The sequence below is a fragment of the Scatophagus argus genome, chromosome 10, assembly GCF_020382885.2.
Source record: "Scatophagus argus isolate fScaArg1 chromosome 10, fScaArg1.pri, whole genome shotgun sequence".
Taxonomy (NCBI): domain Eukaryota; kingdom Metazoa; phylum Chordata; class Actinopteri; family Scatophagidae; genus Scatophagus; species Scatophagus argus.
In genome coordinates this window covers 17,689,557-17,711,687 of record NC_058502.1, presented here as the reverse complement: position 1 = coordinate 17,711,687, position 22,131 = coordinate 17,689,557, and the positions used below count along the sequence as shown (strand labels likewise).

The following is a 22,131-nucleotide window of genomic DNA, read 5'->3' as shown; positions in this document are numbered from 1 at the left end:
GTTTAGCTTCCCTGAGTAGCATCAGACACATCAGTCAGACAAATACACCATTTTCAAGTTTTATTGGCAAGTGTTGCTGCTGTCATAAATCCATTATAAAATGTAACTTACAGAGTAAAAATCTACATACTATTCTGTTAATTCTTTTAGGGTTTCAGAATTTCTTGTTTCAATGTACAAGTGATTTAAAACGGTACGTTACGAAGACAATAATGGGTCTATTCAAGCAAATTACAAAAAGCAACCCCATATTTCATCAATTATCCCTATAATGGAATCTAGCCATGCAGGTAGCTTTGGCTTTACATGGCCAAAGATGAAAGACCCTACTTTCGTTTGAAAAACAAATGTGTTTGTTTGAAATATTCAACTAAATAAAATAAAAATCTTTTGGGTGATTCAAGTTAATTTAGGTGAAATCACCCTTTAAGACATCCAGGTACGTCCTGAAAAATTGACCAATGGGTCCTACTTGATAACATTCAATTGATAAAAGAAAGAAAACATACGATAACAAACTATATGGTGTAAAATTTAATATTAATAAAGTCAATGAGTCACATTTAAGCTGGTGTTCTGTTTCAATCTTAGATTTGTTCATCATTTCAATTCCATACAAAGAATCAAAGTTACAATTTATTTACACCAGAACAATAACAGTTCTGCACGGATATGAAGTTATATATCCGCTTGTTTCACATATGCACGTAATTATCTACATCTTTGTTTAACATGATTACTACAGTATAACCCACCGTATATTACAGTTTCACAAACTTGGACTACTTCAGATTATGTATTACACTTTAACATGACATTACATCACATCACATGACGTAAACCCAGCTAACATTAATGTAGTGGCTGTCAGTGCTGCACAAAAGGCAGGGACAGACCTCATCATAGAGACAACCTGTTGCAAACATTGCACATTACCCATGCAGTCGCTAAAAACATATCTGATCACACACACACTGTATAGCCTCAGTCCATGTACTTCTCACACTTATAGCAACCTGATGCTTCACTCACAATAAAAAGCCCTTTCTTGTCCATGGCACATGTAATTCAGACATCAGGTTTGGATATTGCCCTTTAAACTCAGTGCCATTGATACAGATCCTGTGCCTCCTCTTTACATGACACGACTTGTTGCAGAGAGCCAGCGGTGAAATGCCATTTCTGTTGAAGCTCTTTTCTGAACATGTCTTCAGTTATTTAATTTTCCTTTCATCGACAAGTACTGAATGTACTGTTTATCCTGTCAACTTTCTTTTCCCATTTAAGGCGCCATCTGTGAAAGTAACAAAGACACAAAATGATTTAGAACAGAGGCAATGAAATGTACATTTAAATAGGAAATAATAACAATGGTATTAATGCATTCAGACCTCAAATCGACTGTAAACTTTCCTCTCCTTCCTCATGCTCTGAATCCTCTCCAGCAGCTTCTCACGCTCCTGAGTGGACTTAGGCTGCCCTCTGCTGAGTGATTTTATATTTCTTTCTTTCTCCCTTTTGGCATTTTTGTCAGCCTCGTCTTCCTTTTCGTCATCTGTGACAGGAGACTCTTTGGTGGCTTCATTCCTGCTTTGGTTATTAGCAGAAATTTGCTCTAGAAGCAGCTTTGTATCGTCTCTGAGGTTACTGCTTGAGAGTATGTTGGCTGTTGATGACTGGTAGCGAGACTGGCTTGATTTTGGCTGCTTCGACTGTGGTGATGGAGCAACAACTTCATCTGATCTGCTCTCTGGCAGGTCAGACCAGCTATTTTGCTTTACTTGGACTTTTGCTTTCTCACTGCAGGCCAATTCCTGTGTAGAAGTTTTATTAACCTTGTTTGTGTCCTCAGTGTGATCAGTTTTTTTCTCACCTCTGTCAGGCATTTCAGGCTCTTGGTCTTGGCTTACTTTACTTTGACTGTCAGTATTACTATTGTCAGCAGGTACAGCTGACTCTGAGAGGTGGGTTTCAGAAGTCACAGATTCAGGTGTTTTGCAAATTAGATCAGGCTCTGGTGGGACTTTTGAGGTAGGCTCAGTTGGGCTACAAGTTTCTGTTGATGGGAGCACTGGAGTTTTGTTTGCATCTGTTGTATCCTGCTCAGTAAGAAAGTTAGTATCTGAGAGGCTGTGTAATACAGATAATGTTTTTTCAGCTTCAGGGGACAAAACTGATGCAACTGACTCAGTTAGAGGAGGAGAACATGATACTGTTTCAGCAGGAGAGGGCGTGACAGGTCCTGTCAGGTTAAGTTCAGAGGGAGGCGTCACTTGTATCGGTGCATCTTGAGGAGATACAGTTACTTCTGATTGGGAAGCATTAGGAGTTAAATCCAGAGGGACAGGCGAGTTTGTTTCTGCTAGAGAATGCTCAGACAGAGGAACTGCTGGGGAGAGAGGAGGTGTAACATTCTCATTTTGATCAGATCTGCATATACTTTCTACATCAGCTACATTAGGTAAACATGACTCAGGTGATGAAGGGTTAACGGTAGGAGATGTGCTATCAGCTTTGACATCCTTTGATGATCCAGGAACCTCAGAATCCTCTCCAACAACTGGAGGAACAGAGCAGTTTTCTGACTCTGACTCTGGCTCTGAACCAGGACTGCATGTGGCTGGAGACATATCAGATTCCACATTTGCAGAGCCAAGTGCTGAAGGGACCTCAGGTGTTGTCAGTTCGGAAACAGAATCTACATCGTTTTGGGTAGAATTAGATTCTGTCTGTCTTATTGGAGAAGTTGTAGATTTTTCTGACGTTTCCTCAACTGACTGTGCTAAGGGGTGGGCAGTTCCCTGTGCATTTAGGGACAATATGCTGGAAGTTGGGGTTGAGCTTGAGTCTTCTGAGGTAACATCAGAAGATTTGGTCTCTACTGGAGTGGAAAGAGTAGTAGGGCTAGAGTGTGGACTTGGACTGATCTGTGTCCCTGAATCTGGAAGAATGTGATCTGGGGATGCGCGTTGTACTGACAGGTTAGGGGAGTCAAATTCTGATCCAATATGTTCAGATAACAGTGGAGAAGAAATGCTGGTTTCTAACAGATCTGGTTTAGGATTTTGGGTTTTTGAATCCAAGGCTATGAATGCAGAAGCTTGTGGTGCCTCCACTGAACTGGGAGGGAGTAAGCTAGACGTATTTGAGGTAGAATCAAGGCATGGGTTTTCACCTTCATTAGTACCTTGTGCAAGAGAGGGAACATTGGTAGGAGTAGCATTTGTCGGCGTTGGTGGATGACTGGGGCTACTCCTTTCTACAGCAGGATCTGACAGCTTTGGTTCTACTGGTTCTGCGGAAACAGGCAGAGTTGCAGCTAGTTGACCATTCTTCAGCTCTATCATCTCTGAATCAGTTGACACTCTTGTTTGTGCTGCTTCTTTACAGCTTTGGGTGATACTGGGATCATTCTTGACCTGACTGTCCTCCTTGTTAGTCTTAGCACTGGTTTCTGAAGAAAGACTGACTGATTTGGATGCCTCTGTGGGTGGTATTTTCCCTCTATACTCTGCAGTAGCATTTTTCTCTGATATACCCTCAGATATTGCAGTATCCGCCATCTTTTCTGCAGCTTCTGGTGAGCCAGTTTCTTCCATTGTAACAGCAGTTTTTAGCTCAGTTGGTGGTTTTATCAAAATTTTCTCTTTGCTCTTTTTAGCTTCTGCTGTCTTAGCAGCTTTTCGTTTTGCTGCCAACTCTTTGAAAAACATTAGCCTCTTATCAGGATCACTCATATCAACATACAATGGACTGGTGAGCAAAGATTTGGGTGGTTGTACTGGCTGAACAATTTTGGGCAGTTCAGCTTCAGAAGGCTTGGATTGAGGCATTGATGGTGAAGAATCTGTTTGCTCTACATCTGGCTGTTGTAATGACTCTTGTGCCTCATGTTTTTCTGAAAAATCCTTTGGATTTTCATTGTTAGATGAATCTTTATCATCTTCTTTACTGTTTCCAACATCAGTTTTGGATGACTCTGTGGCAGAGCTATCAAAAGTGGCTGATTTCTTGTAACTACTCCATTCAAAAGGTTCTCTTGCAGTAGACCTCCTTTGTCCCAAAGCCTGATAAACAAAAGGTTGCTTTGTCTGTTCAGCCTCGCTTTTATTGCTTTCCTCATCCTTTTGGCTTGGAGTGGTTTTGGTATCTTGAGAGGTATGCTGCTGCTGTTGCTGCTGCTCCAAAGAGCTGAATATCAGAGAGGATCTTAACCTAGAGCTCCTTGGTACTGCTGGGCTGTATTTCCTACGGAATGACTCCTCCCTATGAAGAAAAGCAGTTTTCGGTTCCTTTTGCTCTGCTTCCTCTGTTTTTTCCCCTTCAGTTGTGGATGATGACTCTGAAGGTGTTGGGGTTGTTTTGGTTTCTACTGCAACTGCTGAAGGATCATCAGGCAATTTCTTTGGCTGCTCTTGTGCAGTGGTTTTGGAATAACTTGGCATCTGACTTGCCCTGGGTATTGCAGGAATCTTAAACTCTCTGACATTCAGGATTTTAGGGACTGATAAATCTGTGCCTGGTATTGTTTGCTGTATGGGTTCAGAAGGCTCTTCGGAGAGATATGGTGGCGCCAATGGAAGGCCTTCGTCTCCTTTATTATCGTATGCACTGAGGTATGAGCTAATCCTCCAGTCTCTTAGCCCTCGTTTCACCATGGGATCCTTGCGGTTAAAGTTAGGCTCCTGGAAAAACTGCTTCTGCTCAGTAGGATTTGAGCTGGTGGGAGATGTTTGACAGGCATACGACTGACCTAAACTCAATCTTCTAGGGTAAGATGAACTAAAAGGTAAATCTTCTGCTGGTGGTAATTTATCTGAGCCCTGGTCAAAGTCAGCATTTCTGGTAGATGATAAATAGTTAAGCACAGGATCAAAGTTATCAGGTGGTTCCATTTCTTGTGGTAAACCAGGTTCAGAATACTGATCTCCTGAATGATAGTCTTGACTCCAGAATTTGTCACTGTAATCTGCTTCTTTCCCTGGCCCTGGTCCTAGGAATGGCTGCTGCCGTCTGTAAAGCTGCCTTCCCTGGTTCTCAGGTTCTGGCATCCCCTGTTGCGGCAGGAATGGGAAAGAATATCTACCATGAACACCTTCAGCATAACTGTGACGTTTAAAGGCAGGATTTTCCATCATGGGCATCCTAGAAGGACCCTGATCAAAAGGTGGATCCAAGCGTGATTGCTGGGATGGAAACCTGCTGTAGATATCTGCAGGGCCGTGCAAAGATTCCTTCCTTTTGAGGGGCATCATTCTCCAGTCCACATCCATACGTTCATCATAGGAATGTCTCGCCAAATCCTCTGGATGAGCCATGTCCAGTGATTGAAACTTCCTTGGGTCTCTGTACAATGTTCTGTCACTTAGGTATTGCCTTTTTTGTGAAAGATTGAAATCTTCCACAGGACCGAACATATTTTCAATTATCAGAGGTTGCGACTGAGCAAACAGAATACGAAACTCTTCATCAAAGGTTGACACAAGCTGTCCAAGGAAAAGGTGTGCCATACAGCGGTGGAGCTTCTCAAAAGACCACATGAAGCTGAACAAAGACATGACAATAAATAGAATTAATGGAAGCACTTAACTCATTATGAATCAGTTTTTTATACAAATAGCTATAATACATTCATAAAAACAGAATTGTGTAGTAAAGATTAGTTTTTTCTTTAATTGCTGTATTAAACAGGCTCACCTGTAGTTTCCACTCAGCACGGCCCTGCAGTCTGTCAACAAGAAGCGATCCATCATCTGACCTTTGAAAGATTTCCCTGAGCGGCAGTGATACGTGATGCCAGACACTATTCTCACACGTAGAAACTGCAAGATACACATAAATCAGTCAAAAAATGATATTGCACTAAAGCAGGACACATAGTAGCGGTGGTAATGTTTTGACTGCAATCCAAGCTAGGGGGCAGCATCACATAAGCACTACCACTTTGAAAAGAAGAACTCGAAATGGCTGCATTTCAAGTTCCCTTTGACAGTAATATACAGTTACTGACAGTGTTCAGTAAATGTGCCAGATTTGTTCACATGGTTCCATTTCAGACACAAACAAAAATGACAAACAAGAAAACAACACACAAGAAAAATGACATCACATGGAGCCTAGAAGCTTGAAAACATTTCTCATGATATGTAACATGTAAGATTCATAGTGCTGCACAGAAATATGAAAGTCTGATTAAATATCACTAAATTCACACAAATTCACTGCTTGCTCAATAACTCTAGTAAAAGTATTAAATAGTAGCAATCATAAATTTCTAATAGTTCTCTCAGCTGGGGGTGCATGTCAGCCACTTGGTGTTCAAAACGAAAAGTTTTTTGTCTTTATGGCAACAGCTGAAGAGATTTTCATGGATAGAGAAAGACTGTTAAATGACTAAATGTCTATTCAATATTTTTGCTACTGTTGTCTGTCTCTCATTACTTTGTGACTTTCTTAATCTGCCTGTGGCACACAGCCCCGAGTCCATTCATTCATTCTGCACTTGTAAATCTTTAGAAATTGGTCACAAATACAGTATATAGCTGGGCACAGTAGTTTTCAGCAAATGTTACTCAATCAGGAACAAATAGAGCATTTGTTGGGAACTGTTACTCATCTGATACACATTTGATACTCTAATAATTATTTACAGCAGCAGGGCAACAACAAAGTAAGCGTAGTGCTAATGTTCATTGTAATAAAAGAGAATATGAAGCCCAGTTCTTAAGTGCTATAAAATGCAGCAATGAGCTCTATAAAACTTGGGCAGTACTTGTACGATCTTGTGAGTTCGAGCAGCTCATTGTTTTTTTGATTGTTTTGTTGACAATAAGAAAAACACAGATTATCACAAGACTTATCTTTTAAGTATTTAAAAACAGGCTGTAAGAGCACATCAGCACATTTCATGTTTTTGAGCTTCTGGTCAAAGTATAGCCAAAGTGATATGAATACTAAAAGGAACAGACAAAAGACAGAGGTTTTAACGGGAGAAAATATCCATGCTGATGCACATTCGTGTTACCATAGTTATCAAAATAATTTGCTTTCACACCACAAATAAACCACAAAAACAATCAGGTTTATGGAAGAGACCCATGTTTTCAAGTGATCATGCCATGTTATTTGCTCTGCATCAAGATTTGATTGTCAGCTTTCACACCAGCCCAAAATAACCACACTAACCTGGAAAACAAACCTGGGTTTGTTTTAATTGGACCAAACAGGTTAGGTGTGAAAGTGATCTAAATGTGTGAGCAACCTTTCCTGTTATGTAAATTGAAATGATAACACAGCTTCATTACAGTGCCTGTACCACACATCCCGAACAGATACAACACTAGTTTTTTAAAAAGAATATGTACTCACTTGAATGCTCTGTATATTGACTCTGCAGTTAGACACCATGTTGACGAAATGATGTGCATTCTGCTCATCTAGAAGAATGTAGACAGCAACATTCCTCATGGCAGCATTGAGAATATCGTGGAGAATGTCAACATCAGTAAACATGTCCATCACTATTGCGATCACCTGAGGAGATAAAAACCACGGACAAGATAAATGCAAAAACCACAACGTCAGGACAATGACACTTCAAACAGAAGCTTAGCATAAAGTCTTCCTCTGTAAAGAAAGTGAAAGATCTACCTGCTGAGCATTCTTGATAAGTCGTCGGGCCTGCTCCTTGATACTTGGCATGTCAGGCTCAGGGGGGTTGACCAGAGTGGTGACCTCTGTGGGCCCAATGAAGTGATGCAGCTGAGGCCAGCCAAGGTCCAAACCTGGGGCATCCAGGTCAGAGTGAATCGGCCAGTACGTGTCAGAGGAGCCATCTCCACCTGTCTCTAGAAAACGTTGTTCAGGGTGGCTGCTGTGCTGAGGGACCTGAACAGACTCCTGAATATACTGGATCTCAGATGTGGACAGGAAGTCCACAACATCTACTTTTTGGAGGAACTGATAGTACCCCTCCAAGTCCTCTTCAACCAGTGCGTCAATAGCCAAGCGGTACTCTTCTCGATAGTGAGGAGGGAGGTAGTTGGGGTCCAGGGGGTTGTCCCCAGCAGAAGAACACTGAGAGCGACGTGCCATACTGTAGTGAAAAGGGAGGGCCAAAGCAGACATATGATTAATTTACTGTATACAGTATGAATAAATCTCACACTGCACATCTCTTTTACTGTCACAAAGTAACACCACAAGAACACAAGCCAGATATTTGTGACTGATAATCAATATAAGCTGCAATATGATAAATGAATCTTTAACAATTCCGACAAGCAGTTAATTGTTAAAAATACATTTCAAAGCAGAAATGCTGATTGCAGCTTCTAAGATTTAAGTAACTGCTGTTTGTTCACATCCTGTTGTCTATATGGATATAATCAGCAAGTGATTACAAACTATTAACACGAGTTACTGCAGTTTTTGTTTTACACATTTGAAGGGTTTAGTCAGATGTAGTGCACAGTAACAAAGTTCATCAGACTGTGTACAGCCTTGACAAATTAACATGTAACTTTGGCGAACATTTACCATATTATGATATATGTTATTGTAGGAATTATCTTAACAGTATCATGATATGTATTCCAACCGTGTTAGCCAGCCATTTTATCCTAAAAACATTGAATCAAAAGGTTCAACTCATTCTGCTCAGATGTGTAGCTTCCATACACCAGAGGCAGCCCTTAACACGGGGACCATCTCAGTTATAATACTAGTAACTAGTAACAGCACGTTGAATGAGGGGAGATACAATGTAACCACAGGATAGATGGGTTATGGGTGTGGCTTTGCCCTGTGGCCAAAAACCCAAAGTCTCCTTCTGCAAGTTCATGTGAAGCCACAAATATGAGAAGCGTCGAGAGAAAAGATCCCAGTCCAAACAGCACACCAGAAAGTAAATACATAAAAAAACACACTGGCACACACTGAACAACCATCTCCTGAGAATAAATGAACCATTAAACAGCTGCGGGTCACCGTTAGATCCTCAAAGTCCAATCCTGACTTTGTCTACACACTTTTACACACTTGTAATAACCGAGATAATGTGTGAGAAAAAGGCCAACAAAGCCAGGAAACACTGCAGCACAAGTCAACATGCGCTATCCACTCAGTCAAACTTCATACTGTAAACCATGTAAACGCGTACAGGCCGGACACTACGTGGTGAACTTACCCCTCTGACAAGTACTCGTCAAGCTTTCCGTCGGTTAAACTTTAAACCAGTCATCTCGCCTTCCTCACCATGTTTTTCCTTCGCGACTGTGTCGTGTTTGTAGTCCAGGTGGGACTTGTCGAAAGTTTTTCTGTTACATTGCTTTTCCCCCGTCACCCAGCTAAACCAGTTTACTGTCATGCTTGAGGCATGTTGGCGAGAATGTTTGAGGCAGAGAAAAGCTGCTGTTGTCCAACCTCGCCCCGCCTCGGCTTTAGCTCCTCTGTTGGTTCACTGCTGCCCCTGACAGCGCAGTGTGTCTCTGCTCGTCTTGAGGAGGCTCACGTCTCTCGTCTGTCCACCGACTGACCTACTGCTGCTGTCAGCCACGAACAACACTGCTTGGTGATTAAGTATCGTGATATCAGGCCATGCTTGGCTGCTCCACAAAGCCGCTAGTCCTGCTCGTTCATGTTTAAAACATTTGTGTCTGTGCTCGTTAGTGTTCAGAAGATCCAGACGTCACAGCCATACTCCTACTGCCTGGTGTATTGACCAAAATGGTACCTAGTTTTGATTGTTTACTCCACAAAAGTATTACTGGTTAATAAATCATGCTTTTTAGATCAGATATTAGATATCAATGAGAAAAACTCGGGTTGACAGATTGAGAAAAGCCATTAATAAAGCCGCTACTTGATCGTCAGGTTATTCCTGGTTTTTGCCTCTGTAGTCTGACTAATTGCAAATTTGTTCTGTATTATGTCCTACGAAAGGAAAATACTAAGACTAATTTTTTGCCCAGGGGCCTCATAATAGATTAATACAGTCCTGTTAGTTATGACACAGGACACTACTAGGGTGGCGTCTAATTATAGGCATTAACAATAAGCAATAGGTGGCTTAAAAGGTATTATAGGATTTCCCTCAGGAATTGCAGCACTGGAGATTAAATAATAAATGACGTTGAGGAAAATGACAAACAGGCTACATAGCTATACTGTATTAATTGTTTGATTTTTGTTTTTAAAGAAACGTTTATTACATGGTCTTTACCTGAAGACACAGTTAGGCTCATAGATTGTGCTGATTAGCATAAAAGCATGGATAGTCTGAAATAAGTTTGACAGATTGATTGAACAATGCTTAAAAGTTTAGTGTGGCATCTGTGTGACTTCAATGCCTGATGGTAACAAAGAAAACCTCATCACTTGTTAACTTCAAACATCTTTATATCATGAGCATATTAACCAATAACTGGGTGAGGATGGTAATTGTAAACATGGTTATCCTGTGATGAGGGTGGCAGTCAGGCAGTCAGGTAAAAGCCTTAAAGCCTCTGCGAAAGGCTTCGTATACCAGCGCGGTGCCAACATGCATTTTTCTTTCTTTGTATGCTTCGTTAACAGTCTCTCTCGCACCATTTAAAGCAATGGCCACAGACTGAAATGATATTACCTCACCAGACAGGCTGTGATGTATCTGCAGTCTGTGGCTTAGTGAGAGTGCTCATGTGGAAACCTAGCCTTGAATGTGAAGGAAAGTTGCCTGAATTTCCAAGATAGGACCTTGTTGCACATGTTTTGTTAAACCCTGAAAGGAGGGAGAGAGAGAGAGAGAGAGAGAGAATATAGTGATTTTCCTTTAGTGTTTGCTCAGCACTAAGACCTAAAATAGCCCTGTCAGAATGAAATCTGTTGTAACTAAAGTAGAGGAAGTGATGCAACATAGCTGCTCAAGTGAAGACTTGAAGACAATCCCTCATTGTTTCCTTCAGGCAACACCCAGTGCACACAGAGGAGTAAAGAGTTGGAACAGAAACATCAAAATGAACATTCTCCATGTTTGTAGATAGTTGCTACACAACATACCACGGTGAAGCAGTCACCACAGCTCTCTTTTAACCCTGGTAGCTCTCAGAAAAACACACACATGATGTCCTGCCTTTTTTTTTTTGCCAGCTTCAATTGTGAAACACAGACTTTGTCAACACTGATTCAGAGCTGAAATCCTCCCCCTTCATATAACATCTCCTGGAATGTATGAATCAAACACACAAAGTGTAACTGATATGATATATGTGACAGCACAATGTCTCTCAAAAGAACCACTATTGTTAAAGCTGAACAAAGATGCAGCATCTCGTGTGGCAAACACACGGTAAACAACAGAGTAAAGTAGATTACACCAGTTGTTCTCACCTTTTTCTGGCTTCACAAGCCCAAAAATTTCAGTAAGTGCCTTATACCCAACAATTTATCAATAAAAAAATCATCAAATTTGAATTTTTGTGAAAAAAACATCAGCAGGATACCATTTTCTCTACTTAACTCACATAAAAGATAATTTTGTTTCATTCCATATTTTTCTCCTGGTCATCCATGGACTCTATGTCACCACCCTCCTCCATTTTTGTGAAAACTACGCATTTTATCAAACTAATGCCTAAGGGCTGTTCTTCCACATGCAGTGTTACACAGACTATGGTCCTGCTGAATAACTGTTGACATCTTACACACCACTGCAGATGTGACAGATGTTGGCAAGTCATTTTAAACTTTTCACACTGGAGGGAATATTCAAATTTGCATTTTCAATGCAGGAGATGAAATCCCAGAATAACTATAACTTACACAATGCTTATAAGATAAATCTTTAAAGTATAGCTTCAGTTGGAAGGTGGGGCTGGACTAGCATTGGTAAATGTTTTTTGATGGTTGCAGTTATTTGCCTAGATGCATATATAAAAATAGAGTTTTAGCTGTGTCAGCTGCAGGACTCCAGAGATAGCAATGTCAGTCATTTTGTCAGTACACCACTTTGGCCCAGAAATAAAAATGTGTACATCATGTCATCTGACTGTGATGATCCACTGATTTTTCCTCTGGGACTATCAGGAAGTTGACATTTGTGATTTCGAGCAGTTGCCATGAAATTTGTTACCACCATGCATGTCCCCCTCAGGATGACTTGACTTCGCTGGTCTTTTAAAACACATTTAGTTTGAAGAACCATTTCCCTCTTTGTTTGTTTACGAAGGAAAATATGTGTTCACCTTTTGATGTGCTGGTATGAAGAGTGCAGGAGAAGGAAGAGGATAGAAAAACAATGGAAAAGGGAAGAGCAGCTGCAGAATCCATTTCTAGCTGCATCAATGGAACAGGAAGTCTTAACAGTTGTCAAGGAGGTGACCTCATGTTTCCCTACAGACATGATAAAGTTGGGATGAAGAAGTTGAAGAGAGTTACATTTGGACTGGGAAGTTATTCATAATATGGTGATGAGTAGCCATGATACATAATCCATAAGTGCATTATATTCCAGTAATCCATTTTAGATGCTAAAATTCTTGGACATAAGGTAGAAAGTAGAAGAAAACTCATCTAATTTGATTTCATATTAGTAGTGAATATGTGCGAAAACCCCCTTATTATTAGAGGAAAGACAAGCTCCTCTATATTTGTCACATGGAGAGGCCATGACAAATTCCAAAGATGATGGCAGTTTGATGGCAGCGATCACTCTTCAGCTTTGTCAGAGGAGGCTGGGGGTGTCCAGCCAGAGATCATCACTTCACTGGTGGAGAAAGAAGACGACATAAACACACAGGTGAGACAAAACCACATCAGTAGAAACATCAGGCTCTCGACACTGTGGAATGTATTGACACACAGCAGTGTGAAGGTGTGGAATGGGTCCAGGTTAGGCACTTCTGTTTCAAACTGTATTTGTAGGCCACGTTAGGGTTACTGCCACTGGAAGCTGACCTCGCTGCACACAGTGGGCAAAGCAGCAGGTGTGCATTTGCTTCTGATTTGACTGTCATTTTGCCTGTTTTGCCAGTGTTTATGTTTTAAGGAGTGATTATCTGTTTACTATGAGCAGTTAGTACTGAAAGATTTAGAATCTTTTTTTTTATGAAACCCCTTCAGCCAAATGTAGTTTCTGTTCAGTCTGCATGCACTGTGTGTGTGCGTACTTGTGTGCATTTGCAAGTGTATGAGCACTTGCAGTAGCATGTGTGGCTGTGTGTGGCTGTCATTGCGTGTGGCAAGTCTCCACAGGAGTGGCAGTGCCTCTTTTAAACTGTTGTAATCTGAGTTGCAGTAAAAAGGAGACTGAAAATTGCTTTGTGAAGAACAGGAGTCAAAGAAAATTTTTTCAGACCTGTGAGGTTCTACACAACCAGTTCTGACCTCACCCACGCTGTTGTTGGTTGAAGCATTCCATAAGACATTGTTTACATTTTCATCCATTCAAAGAGGAAATCTGTACAGACTGAAAGGAGAATGGCTCCCTACAATTATGCCATTATAGCTGCCCGACAGTAGAGAAAATGAAGGACAGTGAGCAGCAGCTGTGCTTTACGTTTTGCGATTTCATCTCACGTTACTGATTTCTTTCCAGTTCTATTGTGCTGTATCCTGTGGCACATCCTGGAGCTACAATGCATACTGAAATATCCCGCACTGAGTCAGTGACATGCATCTCAGGACAGACATCATATCCCCTAATACACCTTAGATGCAAAGACAACACGATGGCTGGCTTTTTCCATCAAGCTAAAGGGAGAGGTCTTGAAACTTAGTGAGAGCATGACTGATGCCAGAGTTATATAGCACACATCTGGATTTAATGATAGCTAATATAAGAAAATGTGCTTGATGTCATAGTGATGTCACTCCAGAATTTATGGGTGAACCCTGTGGTTCAGCTGCAGAAAGAGGCGACACAGAACTGAGTGAGCAGCTCGCTCAGTGCAACGACTACATGAAGTAGGTCTTTATCACATTTCTGTCTTTTGTTTGTCAGTTCCAGGGTGACATCCTCTCATACTTCCAGTGACCTTTCAGGTTGTGTTGTTTGCTTTTGTCTGCCTTTGGCTAACTTCTTAATGACACTGAAGTTGTGCTGGCACAGGCTCAGAGAGCAGCACAACAAGCTGCTCAACTACTTAACTGTGCCAACTCAGCTCACAAGGATTCCAGGTATAGGCTTATTTTTGCACAAAATTTGGCCCACGGAGAAACACCCAGTTTTATCAGCTTAATAGAAGAGTTTCCCCTGTTCAGATGCTGGAAAGTGGAGGGATTTGTGAGGTTCAAATGATCCACAGCTGTAAGTATGATGTTACTGCACAAACATCAAAATAAGTTTTTAAAAATTGAAAAAACAAAACAAAAAGAAAATCTAAATATTTTTTCATCCACATTTGGCTGTAGATAGGATAGACTATTGTCATTAGTGTATTTTCTTTGTTCATGCAGGTATTAGAGGATAATATCTTGCTCTGAATACTCTCATTAAGCCAGAACTAAGTTCAGGTTGGACTGCATTGAGAAGCCCGGTCATGACATCCAAACAGCGCCACTCCCCGGACAGCCTATTCTACGTGTCTCTGACAGCATTTTATTCTGCTGAGGTCATTGTGCCTGAGGCCAAACTTTAGCAGCCTAGCAACATAATTTTGGTACTTACTGTAACAATCAAATAAAGTCTAGAAAAACAATCATTAAGTGTCTTTTCTATTATTGCATATTTTGGACCTTCACAGTTCTGCTGACAGAGCCTTCCCCAAATAACATGTAGCTCTGTGAGGGATGCAGACCCATTTGTGATCTATCCATCTGTGTGCAGAGTTGGAGATAACAGTGAATTCTTAATACGTGCATGTGCTGAGAGGCAATACTGAAGGCAAGACTGCAAAAATAATAATACATAGTGTTTTATGTTGAACAGACAATAAACAACAGAGAATTGCCGTAATGGGTTAAATGTCTTTAAGGGAAAGAGTCCACTGGTTGGAATGTTATGCATATAGATTATGGACCTGGACTTTGAACTGCTCACTATGTTAGTGTTGCACACTGTATTTTCCAATAGTTTACAAAGAGACTGTAAAACATTTATGATAACTGAGCACTTTTAAAAGAACTGAAAGGCTGTTTTGTCAGTACAAGTATTGATCTGTAATTGATTCTGACCTCTGACCTTTTCACAGTGTAAGCAAAAGATACATTCCCCAGGGGTACAACCGACTTTATCTTATCTCTTTGCATTACCCTAAGAAGTCACTTTAAAGTCCCAGTACCAGTGGTTAAAGTTAGGCATACCAGATACACACACTTATCAGTGTGAGATCAAACAGAAAAGAGACTTCAGCGGTAAAAGAGTGTGTTTAAAGTGATGAAAGAATTCATTTGTTTATTATTCTACAATAGAAATGGCAAGACCATGCTAATTTTAAAGATATATTGTACGATTTTAAAATTAAGATATTATAGAGAGCATTTTGATGCAAATTAACTTTTGCACTTGTTGCTTTTAGGTGACGGGAGTGTTATACCGTGGAAAGATACTGTAGATCTGTCTCAAAGAAGAGAAAAGAATTATTTTGTCATGGTGGCAGGGCGCTACGCATATTTCGAAGCTACAATGTTCTAAAACATTTGCCAGAGAAGAAGACTTTCAGCCAATGATATCTTGATTCTACAGGACGCAAGGCCCCGCCCATACGTTCCCCCGCGCAGTATCATCAAAGATTGCGTATTATTAAGAAGATGACTCACTTCACTGCGAAAAAAAAACAGCTGAAACGTTACTGTTTCATCAGAAGACACGCAGTTGTGCTTTTGACAATTAAATAAATTTACTGTCTCATTTACACCCATACAGCTATTATTCAGAAAATTGAGTGAAAGATATGATTACTTATCCGCGACCTTGACAGATAAGCGGTATAGAAAATGGATGGCTGGATGGATATGATTACTTTCTTCGTGCTTTGAGGAGAGTGAGACCTCTAAATTGTTTCACATCTCTGACCCTAAGCATGCTCTGTTACCTGTACTAAATGTGATGCTACATTTTAGCTTAAACATATATGTTTTTATCAATATATATGTGTATTTCCAGGTACTACTTGGTGTTTAAGTACTCTGAAATTAAGTCAGCATCGCTGTAAACATGGCAGGAGTTATCCGGAGGCTCGACGAGACTGTTGTCAACCGCATTGCTGCAGGAGAAGTTATCCAGCGTCCTGCCAACGCCGTCAAAGAATTGATTGAAAATTGGTAACTGACTTGCTGCATAATACGGGTATTTTTAATAACATAAACTAATGTTAGACATTTGACTTGTGGCTTTAAAAAAATTAGCAGTGGGAGCAATATAAAAGTGACCACATATGGTAGAAACCACCGTTGTTTACATTGTGGCAAAGCCGCTTACCAACACCTGTCACTTAGTAACATTGCTGTGACAACTGGCTGGCTAACTGAGAGGATGCTTCCACCTAAAATGTAATATAGCTGTACAGTAACTATAATTTGTGTTTAAAAATGTTACAGCTTGGATGCCAAATCCACCAACATTCAGGTGACGGTGAAAGACGGCGGACTGAAGCTCCTTCAGATTCAGGACAACGGCACGGGCATCAGGGTGGGTGACAGGGGTGAAGGTCCGCCCCTGTAAAAGTGTCTTGGTCACATCTGAATGCCATAAATTCTATACATGTTTGCCAAAAGTTTAAGGTGTTGGGATATATGTTATACCTACCATCCCCACTATCCAGTCTAACAAGCAGTTTAATCCTCTTATTGGGTTAGATTGAGGAATTTGTGTTGGTTTTTCCTCTGCTCAGAGAGTGTATGTGAACACCACTGGTGGTGAGAATCTGATGAGCTGAGCCCCGCCGTTATCTTTTAACTGTGTAGTTTTCTCTGACTAAGCTTTTTTATTTCGAAGACAGAAAGAAGACATGGAAATCGTATGTGAGAGGTTTACCACCAGCAAACTCCAGACTTTTGAGGACCTCTCAGCCATTGCAACCTATGGATTCAGAGGAGAGGTGAGCAGCATCAGTCTTCAGATTATTAAAAGCTGACATACATGTTGTTGCTCATCTCATTTGCTCTCTGACCTCTTGTTTGCAGGCCCTTGCTAGTGTAAGCCACGTTGCTCATGTGACCATAACAACTAAGACAGCTGATGCCAAGTGCGCTTACAGGTGTGCTAGCATTTTAAATCATGGCTCGCTCATCTCCCCCTTTTCTTGCCTCCTTGATTACAAGTACATTACAAAAAGCAGAAACCAGGATGGCAGAGCTCTTGTGATGTATTGATTCTGTTGTCATGCAGAGCCAGCTACAGTGATGGTAAACTGAAAGGCCCTCCCAAACCGTGCGCTGGCAACCAGGGAACACAGATTCTTGTGAGTGTGTGGATCACGTCAGCTACTACAGAATGGAGTTTCTGAATGCTCAGAAATTAACAATTGTTTGCCGCCGCTGTGTGCAGGTGGAGGACCTCTTCTATAATGTGTCCACCAGGAGAAAAGCTTTGAAGAGCCCCAGTGATGAGTACTCCCGAATTGTAGATGTGGTCAGCAGGTCTGTCATCATGGTTGTGCTCCATTGCGACTTGCTATTTTATGCTCTTTCGTTGATTATGGTGTATCTGTACTCACTTATTAACATGTTATTTTGAAGGTACGCCATACACAATTCAGGAAAAAGTTTTTCTGTGAAAAAGGTGAGATTTGGATTTAATTAATGATTTTTTGAAACACCTGATTGAAGAGAACAGAGTTGTTTTTTTATATTTATTGAAAGTTTCTAGAGGAAGAATGTTGCCCATGATTTGCAACAAAATACCAGTCGACAGGCAACAGATACCAAGCTTGTTTCTGGTCTGCTTTTCCAGCAAGGAGAGACTGTGGCAGATGTGAGGACTCTACCAAATGCCACTGTAGTGGATAATATTCGAGGAGTTTTTGGAAATGCAGTCAGCAGGTACTAATCAACTAGGAAAGAAAAAAAGATGCTTTGATGTTCTCTGCAGTCATGTGACATGCTATCACCATAACGCTGACTGCATGACTGGTTCTGTGGCATGTTCACAGGGAGCTGATTGAAGTTGGCTGTGAAGATCAGAAGCTGGCTTTTAAGATGAAAGGCTACATCTCTAACGCAAATTACTCGGTCAAGAAATGCATCCTGATCCTCTTCATCAACCGTACGTATCACAGGAAATTTCCAGTGAATGTTTCTCGCTGGTGAGGATAATTTATTTCTTACTGGCACCTTGCTAAATGGAGATTGTGATCTGTGATGTGTCAGATCGCCTGGTTGACTCAAGCGCTTTGAAAAAAGCGATCGAGACAGTTTATGCTGCATACCTTCCCAAGAACACGCACCCTTTCCTGTATCTCAGGTAACTTTCCGTGCATTTGTCTGTTTTATACTGACTCTGTTATGGTTCAATCAGTCTGATGTTCACCGGTGCTCTCTAATCCCCACAGCTTAGAGATCGCTCCGCAGAATGTAGACGTTAATGTCCATCCCACGAAACACGAGGTGCATTTCTTGCACGAAGACAGCGTCATCGAGAGCATTCAAAAGCACGTCGAGAGTAAACTTCTTGGCTCCAACTCTTCACGCACATATTTCACTCAGGTACGATAGGACTGAATTGCTGTCTCCGTAATTAAGCTTGCATTGTCGCAGCAGTAATTAGCAACATATTTTTTTTAATGGTATATTTTACTAAACGTCCGCTTCTCCCAGAGATCATTTGTCAGCTTTACAGACTGATCATTGTGGCTCATTTTTGCCTTGGAGGTACAACTTGAAGTGTGCTTGATGACACATAATTTTATGTGTTTGAGCAGACGCTGCTGCCAGGGCTGTCAGTCTCAGGTGGCGGTGACCTGAAGACCTCCAGCGCTGCAGCAGAGTCCAGTGAGCGAATCTATGCACATCAAATGGTGAGGACCGACTGTCGTGCACAGAAGCTGGACGCCTTCCTCCAGCCAAAAGAGAAACCGCCTCCTGATCCTGGACCAGCTGGTCCCAGTGGCATGGAGGCTGCGACTGAAACAGGCCAGCCTGACAGCAGAGAGATGGATGTGATGGATGAAATGGATGATGCGGACATGCTGGAGGCCCTGGCTGAGCAGGCATCAGTCGTGTCAAAAGACAATGAAGACAATGCCAGTGGTGTTCAAAGGTGACTTCCTTTCATAAGCCGGTAGTACATTGGGTGGATGAGTTAGTCAGTGCCATCATGATTAATGTGAACATAATGTTGGGCAAGTCAGATGAGAATTGATCCCTAAAAACTAAAGACTGTAGTCTGACTAGTATTGGCCAATCACATTTGAGCAGGCTTTGTTTGCATGCAGGCCAGCAGTCTGTGTGGAGAACAAAACAGGCCTGAGGCTGTTGTCTGCTGAGGATTTTGCTTTTTATTAACTTGTTTTTTATTTAATTTAGCAGGGTCTAAATTGTCATTAGACAATAGCCGATGGGTTTCAAGACTGGACGAGAACAGGACTTGAATGTATGATTGATCCTGTAGCCTGACCTTGTGTGTACATGGTACTGATCTTTAATTAATTGAAGTTATAGTAGTGCAGTATGACAGCTTGTGCTGTTGTCTTTGATCATTTTAAAAAGGAATATCTAAAGCTATATCTATCAATGTTTTCTTTTTTGCAAAGGCATTACTTGGAGTGAATCATTACTCTCCACGGCTCTGTGGAGCGTTTTTTACCTTATTATTTTGGTTTATGGCAAGCAGGTTTTACTCTGTGGTTCAGTTTCACTGCTCTCACTAACTCAGCCTTCTGTAAGTGGTGCTTATCACTGAACAGAAGGGAACTATAGCAAGGAGCCAGCAGGTGAAGAAAAGTCAAACACCCAGCAGATACTTCTCTCAGTAGTTGGTCAGCTGGGGACGGGGTGAATGCTAGGGTCACATCCATCAGATAACCATAAACATGGCTTCAAATGAATACTTACGATGCTCTGTGTCTGCTGGATGTAAAAATTTAGAATGTTTCACTAACAGCTTAGAGTCATCAAATTAGGGATTTCCTCTGCCCCCATGTGGCTGAAAAAATAACTCATGCAGTCTTAACTGGTCAAGTATGTGTTGCTTTTGTTATTGCAAGACAAGAAGTATCTGCCACCCATTAAGTGTAAGATAAAATGTGTAAACATTTTTGCAGCCTGTTAATTCACATATTGTGCCCACTGTAAGCCAGTGCGAGTCTGCAGGTGTCATGCAGAGTGTGTTCATGATGGAGGCCTGACGGCAGTATGTGTGTGTGTGTGTGTGTGTGTGTGTGTGTGTGTGTGTGTGTTTGTATGGTTATTGTGAACCAGGAAGCGACCCAGGACAGAACAGCAGCAGCATGAGGAAGAAGACGAGGACGTGACAGCTGCAGAAACGCCCAAGAGACGAGTCATAAAACTGACCAGCATCAAAGAGCTGAGAGCTGAGATCGCTGAGAACACACACACAGGTTAGCAAAACATGTATGGTGTGTAGTTTTTCACGAAAACCTCTTCTGTATGTGTGTGAACAGTCTACAACTCAAACGAGATCAGGTAGGGCTTTTTTTTTTTTTTTTGTCTTAACCTCTTGACACAATTTTCCTCGTTTGAGTATGCACATGTTTTCTCCAGGTCTTCAGGAAATGCTGCAGAACCACTCATTTGTTGGATGCATCAACCCCCAGTGGACTCTGATCCAACATCACACCAAACTGTATCTGCTGAACACCACCAACCTGAGGTCTGAGCCACAGGAAATGCACACTGTTCGGTCCAGTTGTCTCAGCCTGCCGTTTTATGTCTCATTTCATGCTTTGTTTCTGTCCCAGCCAGGAACTTTTCTACCAAATACTGATCTATGACTTTGGGAACTTTGGTGTACTAAGACTGTCAGTAAGTACAGTTGAGATTGTGAGTGATTAAAATACACTGCACAGGTTACGATTTTCATGGTTGGTCGTGTGAATGCAGACACCAGCTCCACTTTATGACTTGGCCATGTTAGCTCTGGACTCTGAGGGGAGTGGCTGGACAGAAGAGGATGGTCCCAAAGAAGGCCTGGCTCAGTACATAGTGGACTTTCTGAAGAAGAAGGCTGAGATGCTGGAGGACTACTTCTCCATGGAGATCGACCAGGTGAGTTGGATCAGGGTGGTGTACGTCTGTGTAAACACTAAAATCTGGAGGCACGATTTGATCTGTTATTACTCATGCACCAAAATCTTGTTCATTGTAGGACGGAAATCTAACAGGGCTGCCGTTATTGCTTGACAAGTACACTCCTGTCATGGAGGGTCTCCCCATGTTCATCCTGCGCCTGGCCACCGAGGTGAACATCTTGCAGGTCATTTAAGACAAGATTCTGGAAAAACAAACTGCATCTAAAGGCTTCTGCTTGGTGGTGTCGTGCAGGTGAACTGGGACAATGAAAAGGAGTGTTTCAGAGACTTCAGCAAGGAGTACAGTATGTTCTACTCCATCAGGAAGCAGTACATCCTGGAGGCAGAGCCAGGAGAGGAGCAGGTATGAAGGAACTCCAGACTCAACTTTTGCTTTATATGAACAACAAAGACCTGAACTGAAAAGCACAATGTGCAATGTTCATTTCAGGATGCAAACTCGTGGCGTTGGAAAGTTGAGCACATCATCTTCAAAGCTTTCCGAACCCTGTTCAGTCCTCCGAAAAACTTCAGTGAGGATGGCACTGTACTGCAGATCGCCAACTTGCCTGATCTCTACAAAGTGTTCGAGAGGTGCTAAATGTGACCGAAAATCATCTACACATGCTGCTATTTTATACTTGATGTAACATTACTGCTGTAAATAAATAAGTTTGTATGGAACAAGCCTGCAGACATCTCTTTTGGAGTGAAAACTAATATTCCATAATGTATGAAAGGGTGTCTGTCACAGGAAATCCTTATTCTGAATAGCCTATTTAAACGTGCCAAGCCTTCACATGGTTTTCTAAAAGTAAGACTCGAGACATGCAGCCAGGAAAAATAGAATCGGGTCATGAGTCCCATAACGTATGTAAAATGTGCCAGCACACGGGCTTGGCTTTTATTAGAGGCCGTCAGTCAGAGACACACGCAGTGTGGAGAGATCAGTGCTCAGTGTGAAGGA

The 22,131-nt window shown here is 41.5% G+C and overlaps 2 protein-coding genes across 3 annotated transcripts; one reads left to right on the top strand and one right to left on the bottom strand.

Annotated features, from left to right (window-relative positions):
- Positions 1-47: 47 nt before the first annotated feature.
- fam83ha (family with sequence similarity 83 member Ha) lies at positions 48-9,509 on the bottom strand. Of its 2 annotated transcripts, none has more exons than XM_046402127.1 (6): positions 9,188-9,509; positions 7,651-8,102; positions 7,369-7,533; positions 5,698-5,822; positions 1,392-5,544; positions 48-1,294 (listed from the first exon to the last, which is right to left on the bottom strand). In XM_046402127.1, the coding sequence occupies exons 2-6, from the start codon at positions 8,092-8,094 to the stop codon at positions 1,283-1,285; spliced, it is 4,899 nt and encodes a 1,632-aa protein (XP_046258083.1). In that variant the 5' UTR covers positions 8,095-8,102; positions 9,188-9,509; the 3' UTR covers positions 48-1,282. The 2 variants fall into 2 exon arrangements, with proteins under 2 accessions (XP_046258083.1, XP_046258084.1); XM_046402128.1 differs by having other exon boundaries at positions 7,651-8,095.
- Positions 9,510-15,963: 6,454 nt separating this feature from the next.
- On the top strand, positions 15,964-21,852 carry mlh1 (mutL homolog 1, colon cancer, nonpolyposis type 2 (E. coli)). Its single transcript, XM_046401483.1, has 19 exons — positions 15,964-16,239; positions 16,516-16,606; positions 16,917-17,015; positions 17,101-17,174; positions 17,306-17,378; positions 17,465-17,556; positions 17,656-17,698; positions 17,870-17,958; positions 18,069-18,181; positions 18,286-18,379; positions 18,468-18,621; positions 18,837-19,174; positions 20,335-20,474; positions 20,638-20,746; positions 20,835-20,898; positions 20,977-21,141; positions 21,242-21,334; positions 21,418-21,528; positions 21,616-21,852. Exons 1-19 carry the CDS (start codon positions 16,133-16,135, stop codon positions 21,763-21,765), a joined length of 2,199 nt encoding a protein of 732 aa, XP_046257439.1. The 5' UTR covers positions 15,964-16,132; the 3' UTR covers positions 21,766-21,852.
- The last annotated feature ends 279 nt before the right edge of the window (positions 21,853-22,131 follow it).

What these genes read in the sequence shown, in the direction of transcription:
- mlh1 (XM_046401483.1), top strand. Translation starts at nt 16,133, where the DNA reads ATGGCAGGAGTTATCCGGAGGCTCGACGAGACTGTTGTCAACCGCATT. An exon ending in CGCTGAGAACACACACACAG is followed by an intron (nt 20,475 to 20,637) that starts GTTAGCAAAACA and finishes TGTTTTCTCCAG; the next exon opens with GTCTTCAGGAAATGCTGCAG. An exon ending in TTGGTGTACTAAGACTGTCA is followed by an intron (nt 20,899 to 20,976) that starts GTAAGTACAGTT and finishes GTGTGAATGCAG; the next exon opens with ACACCAGCTCCACTTTATGA.
- fam83ha (XM_046402127.1), bottom strand. Translation starts at nt 8,094, where the DNA reads ATGGCACGTCGCTCTCAGTGTTCTTCTGCTGGGGACAACCCCCTGGAC. An exon ending in TTATCAAGAATGCTCAGCAG is followed by an intron (nt 7,534 to 7,650) that starts GTAGATCTTTCA and finishes TTATCTCCTCAG; the next exon opens with GTGATCGCAATAGTGATGGA. An exon ending in TCAATATACAGAGCATTCAA is followed by an intron (nt 5,823 to 7,368) that starts GTGAGTACATAT and finishes TGTATCTTGCAG; the next exon opens with TTTCTACGTGTGAGAATAGT.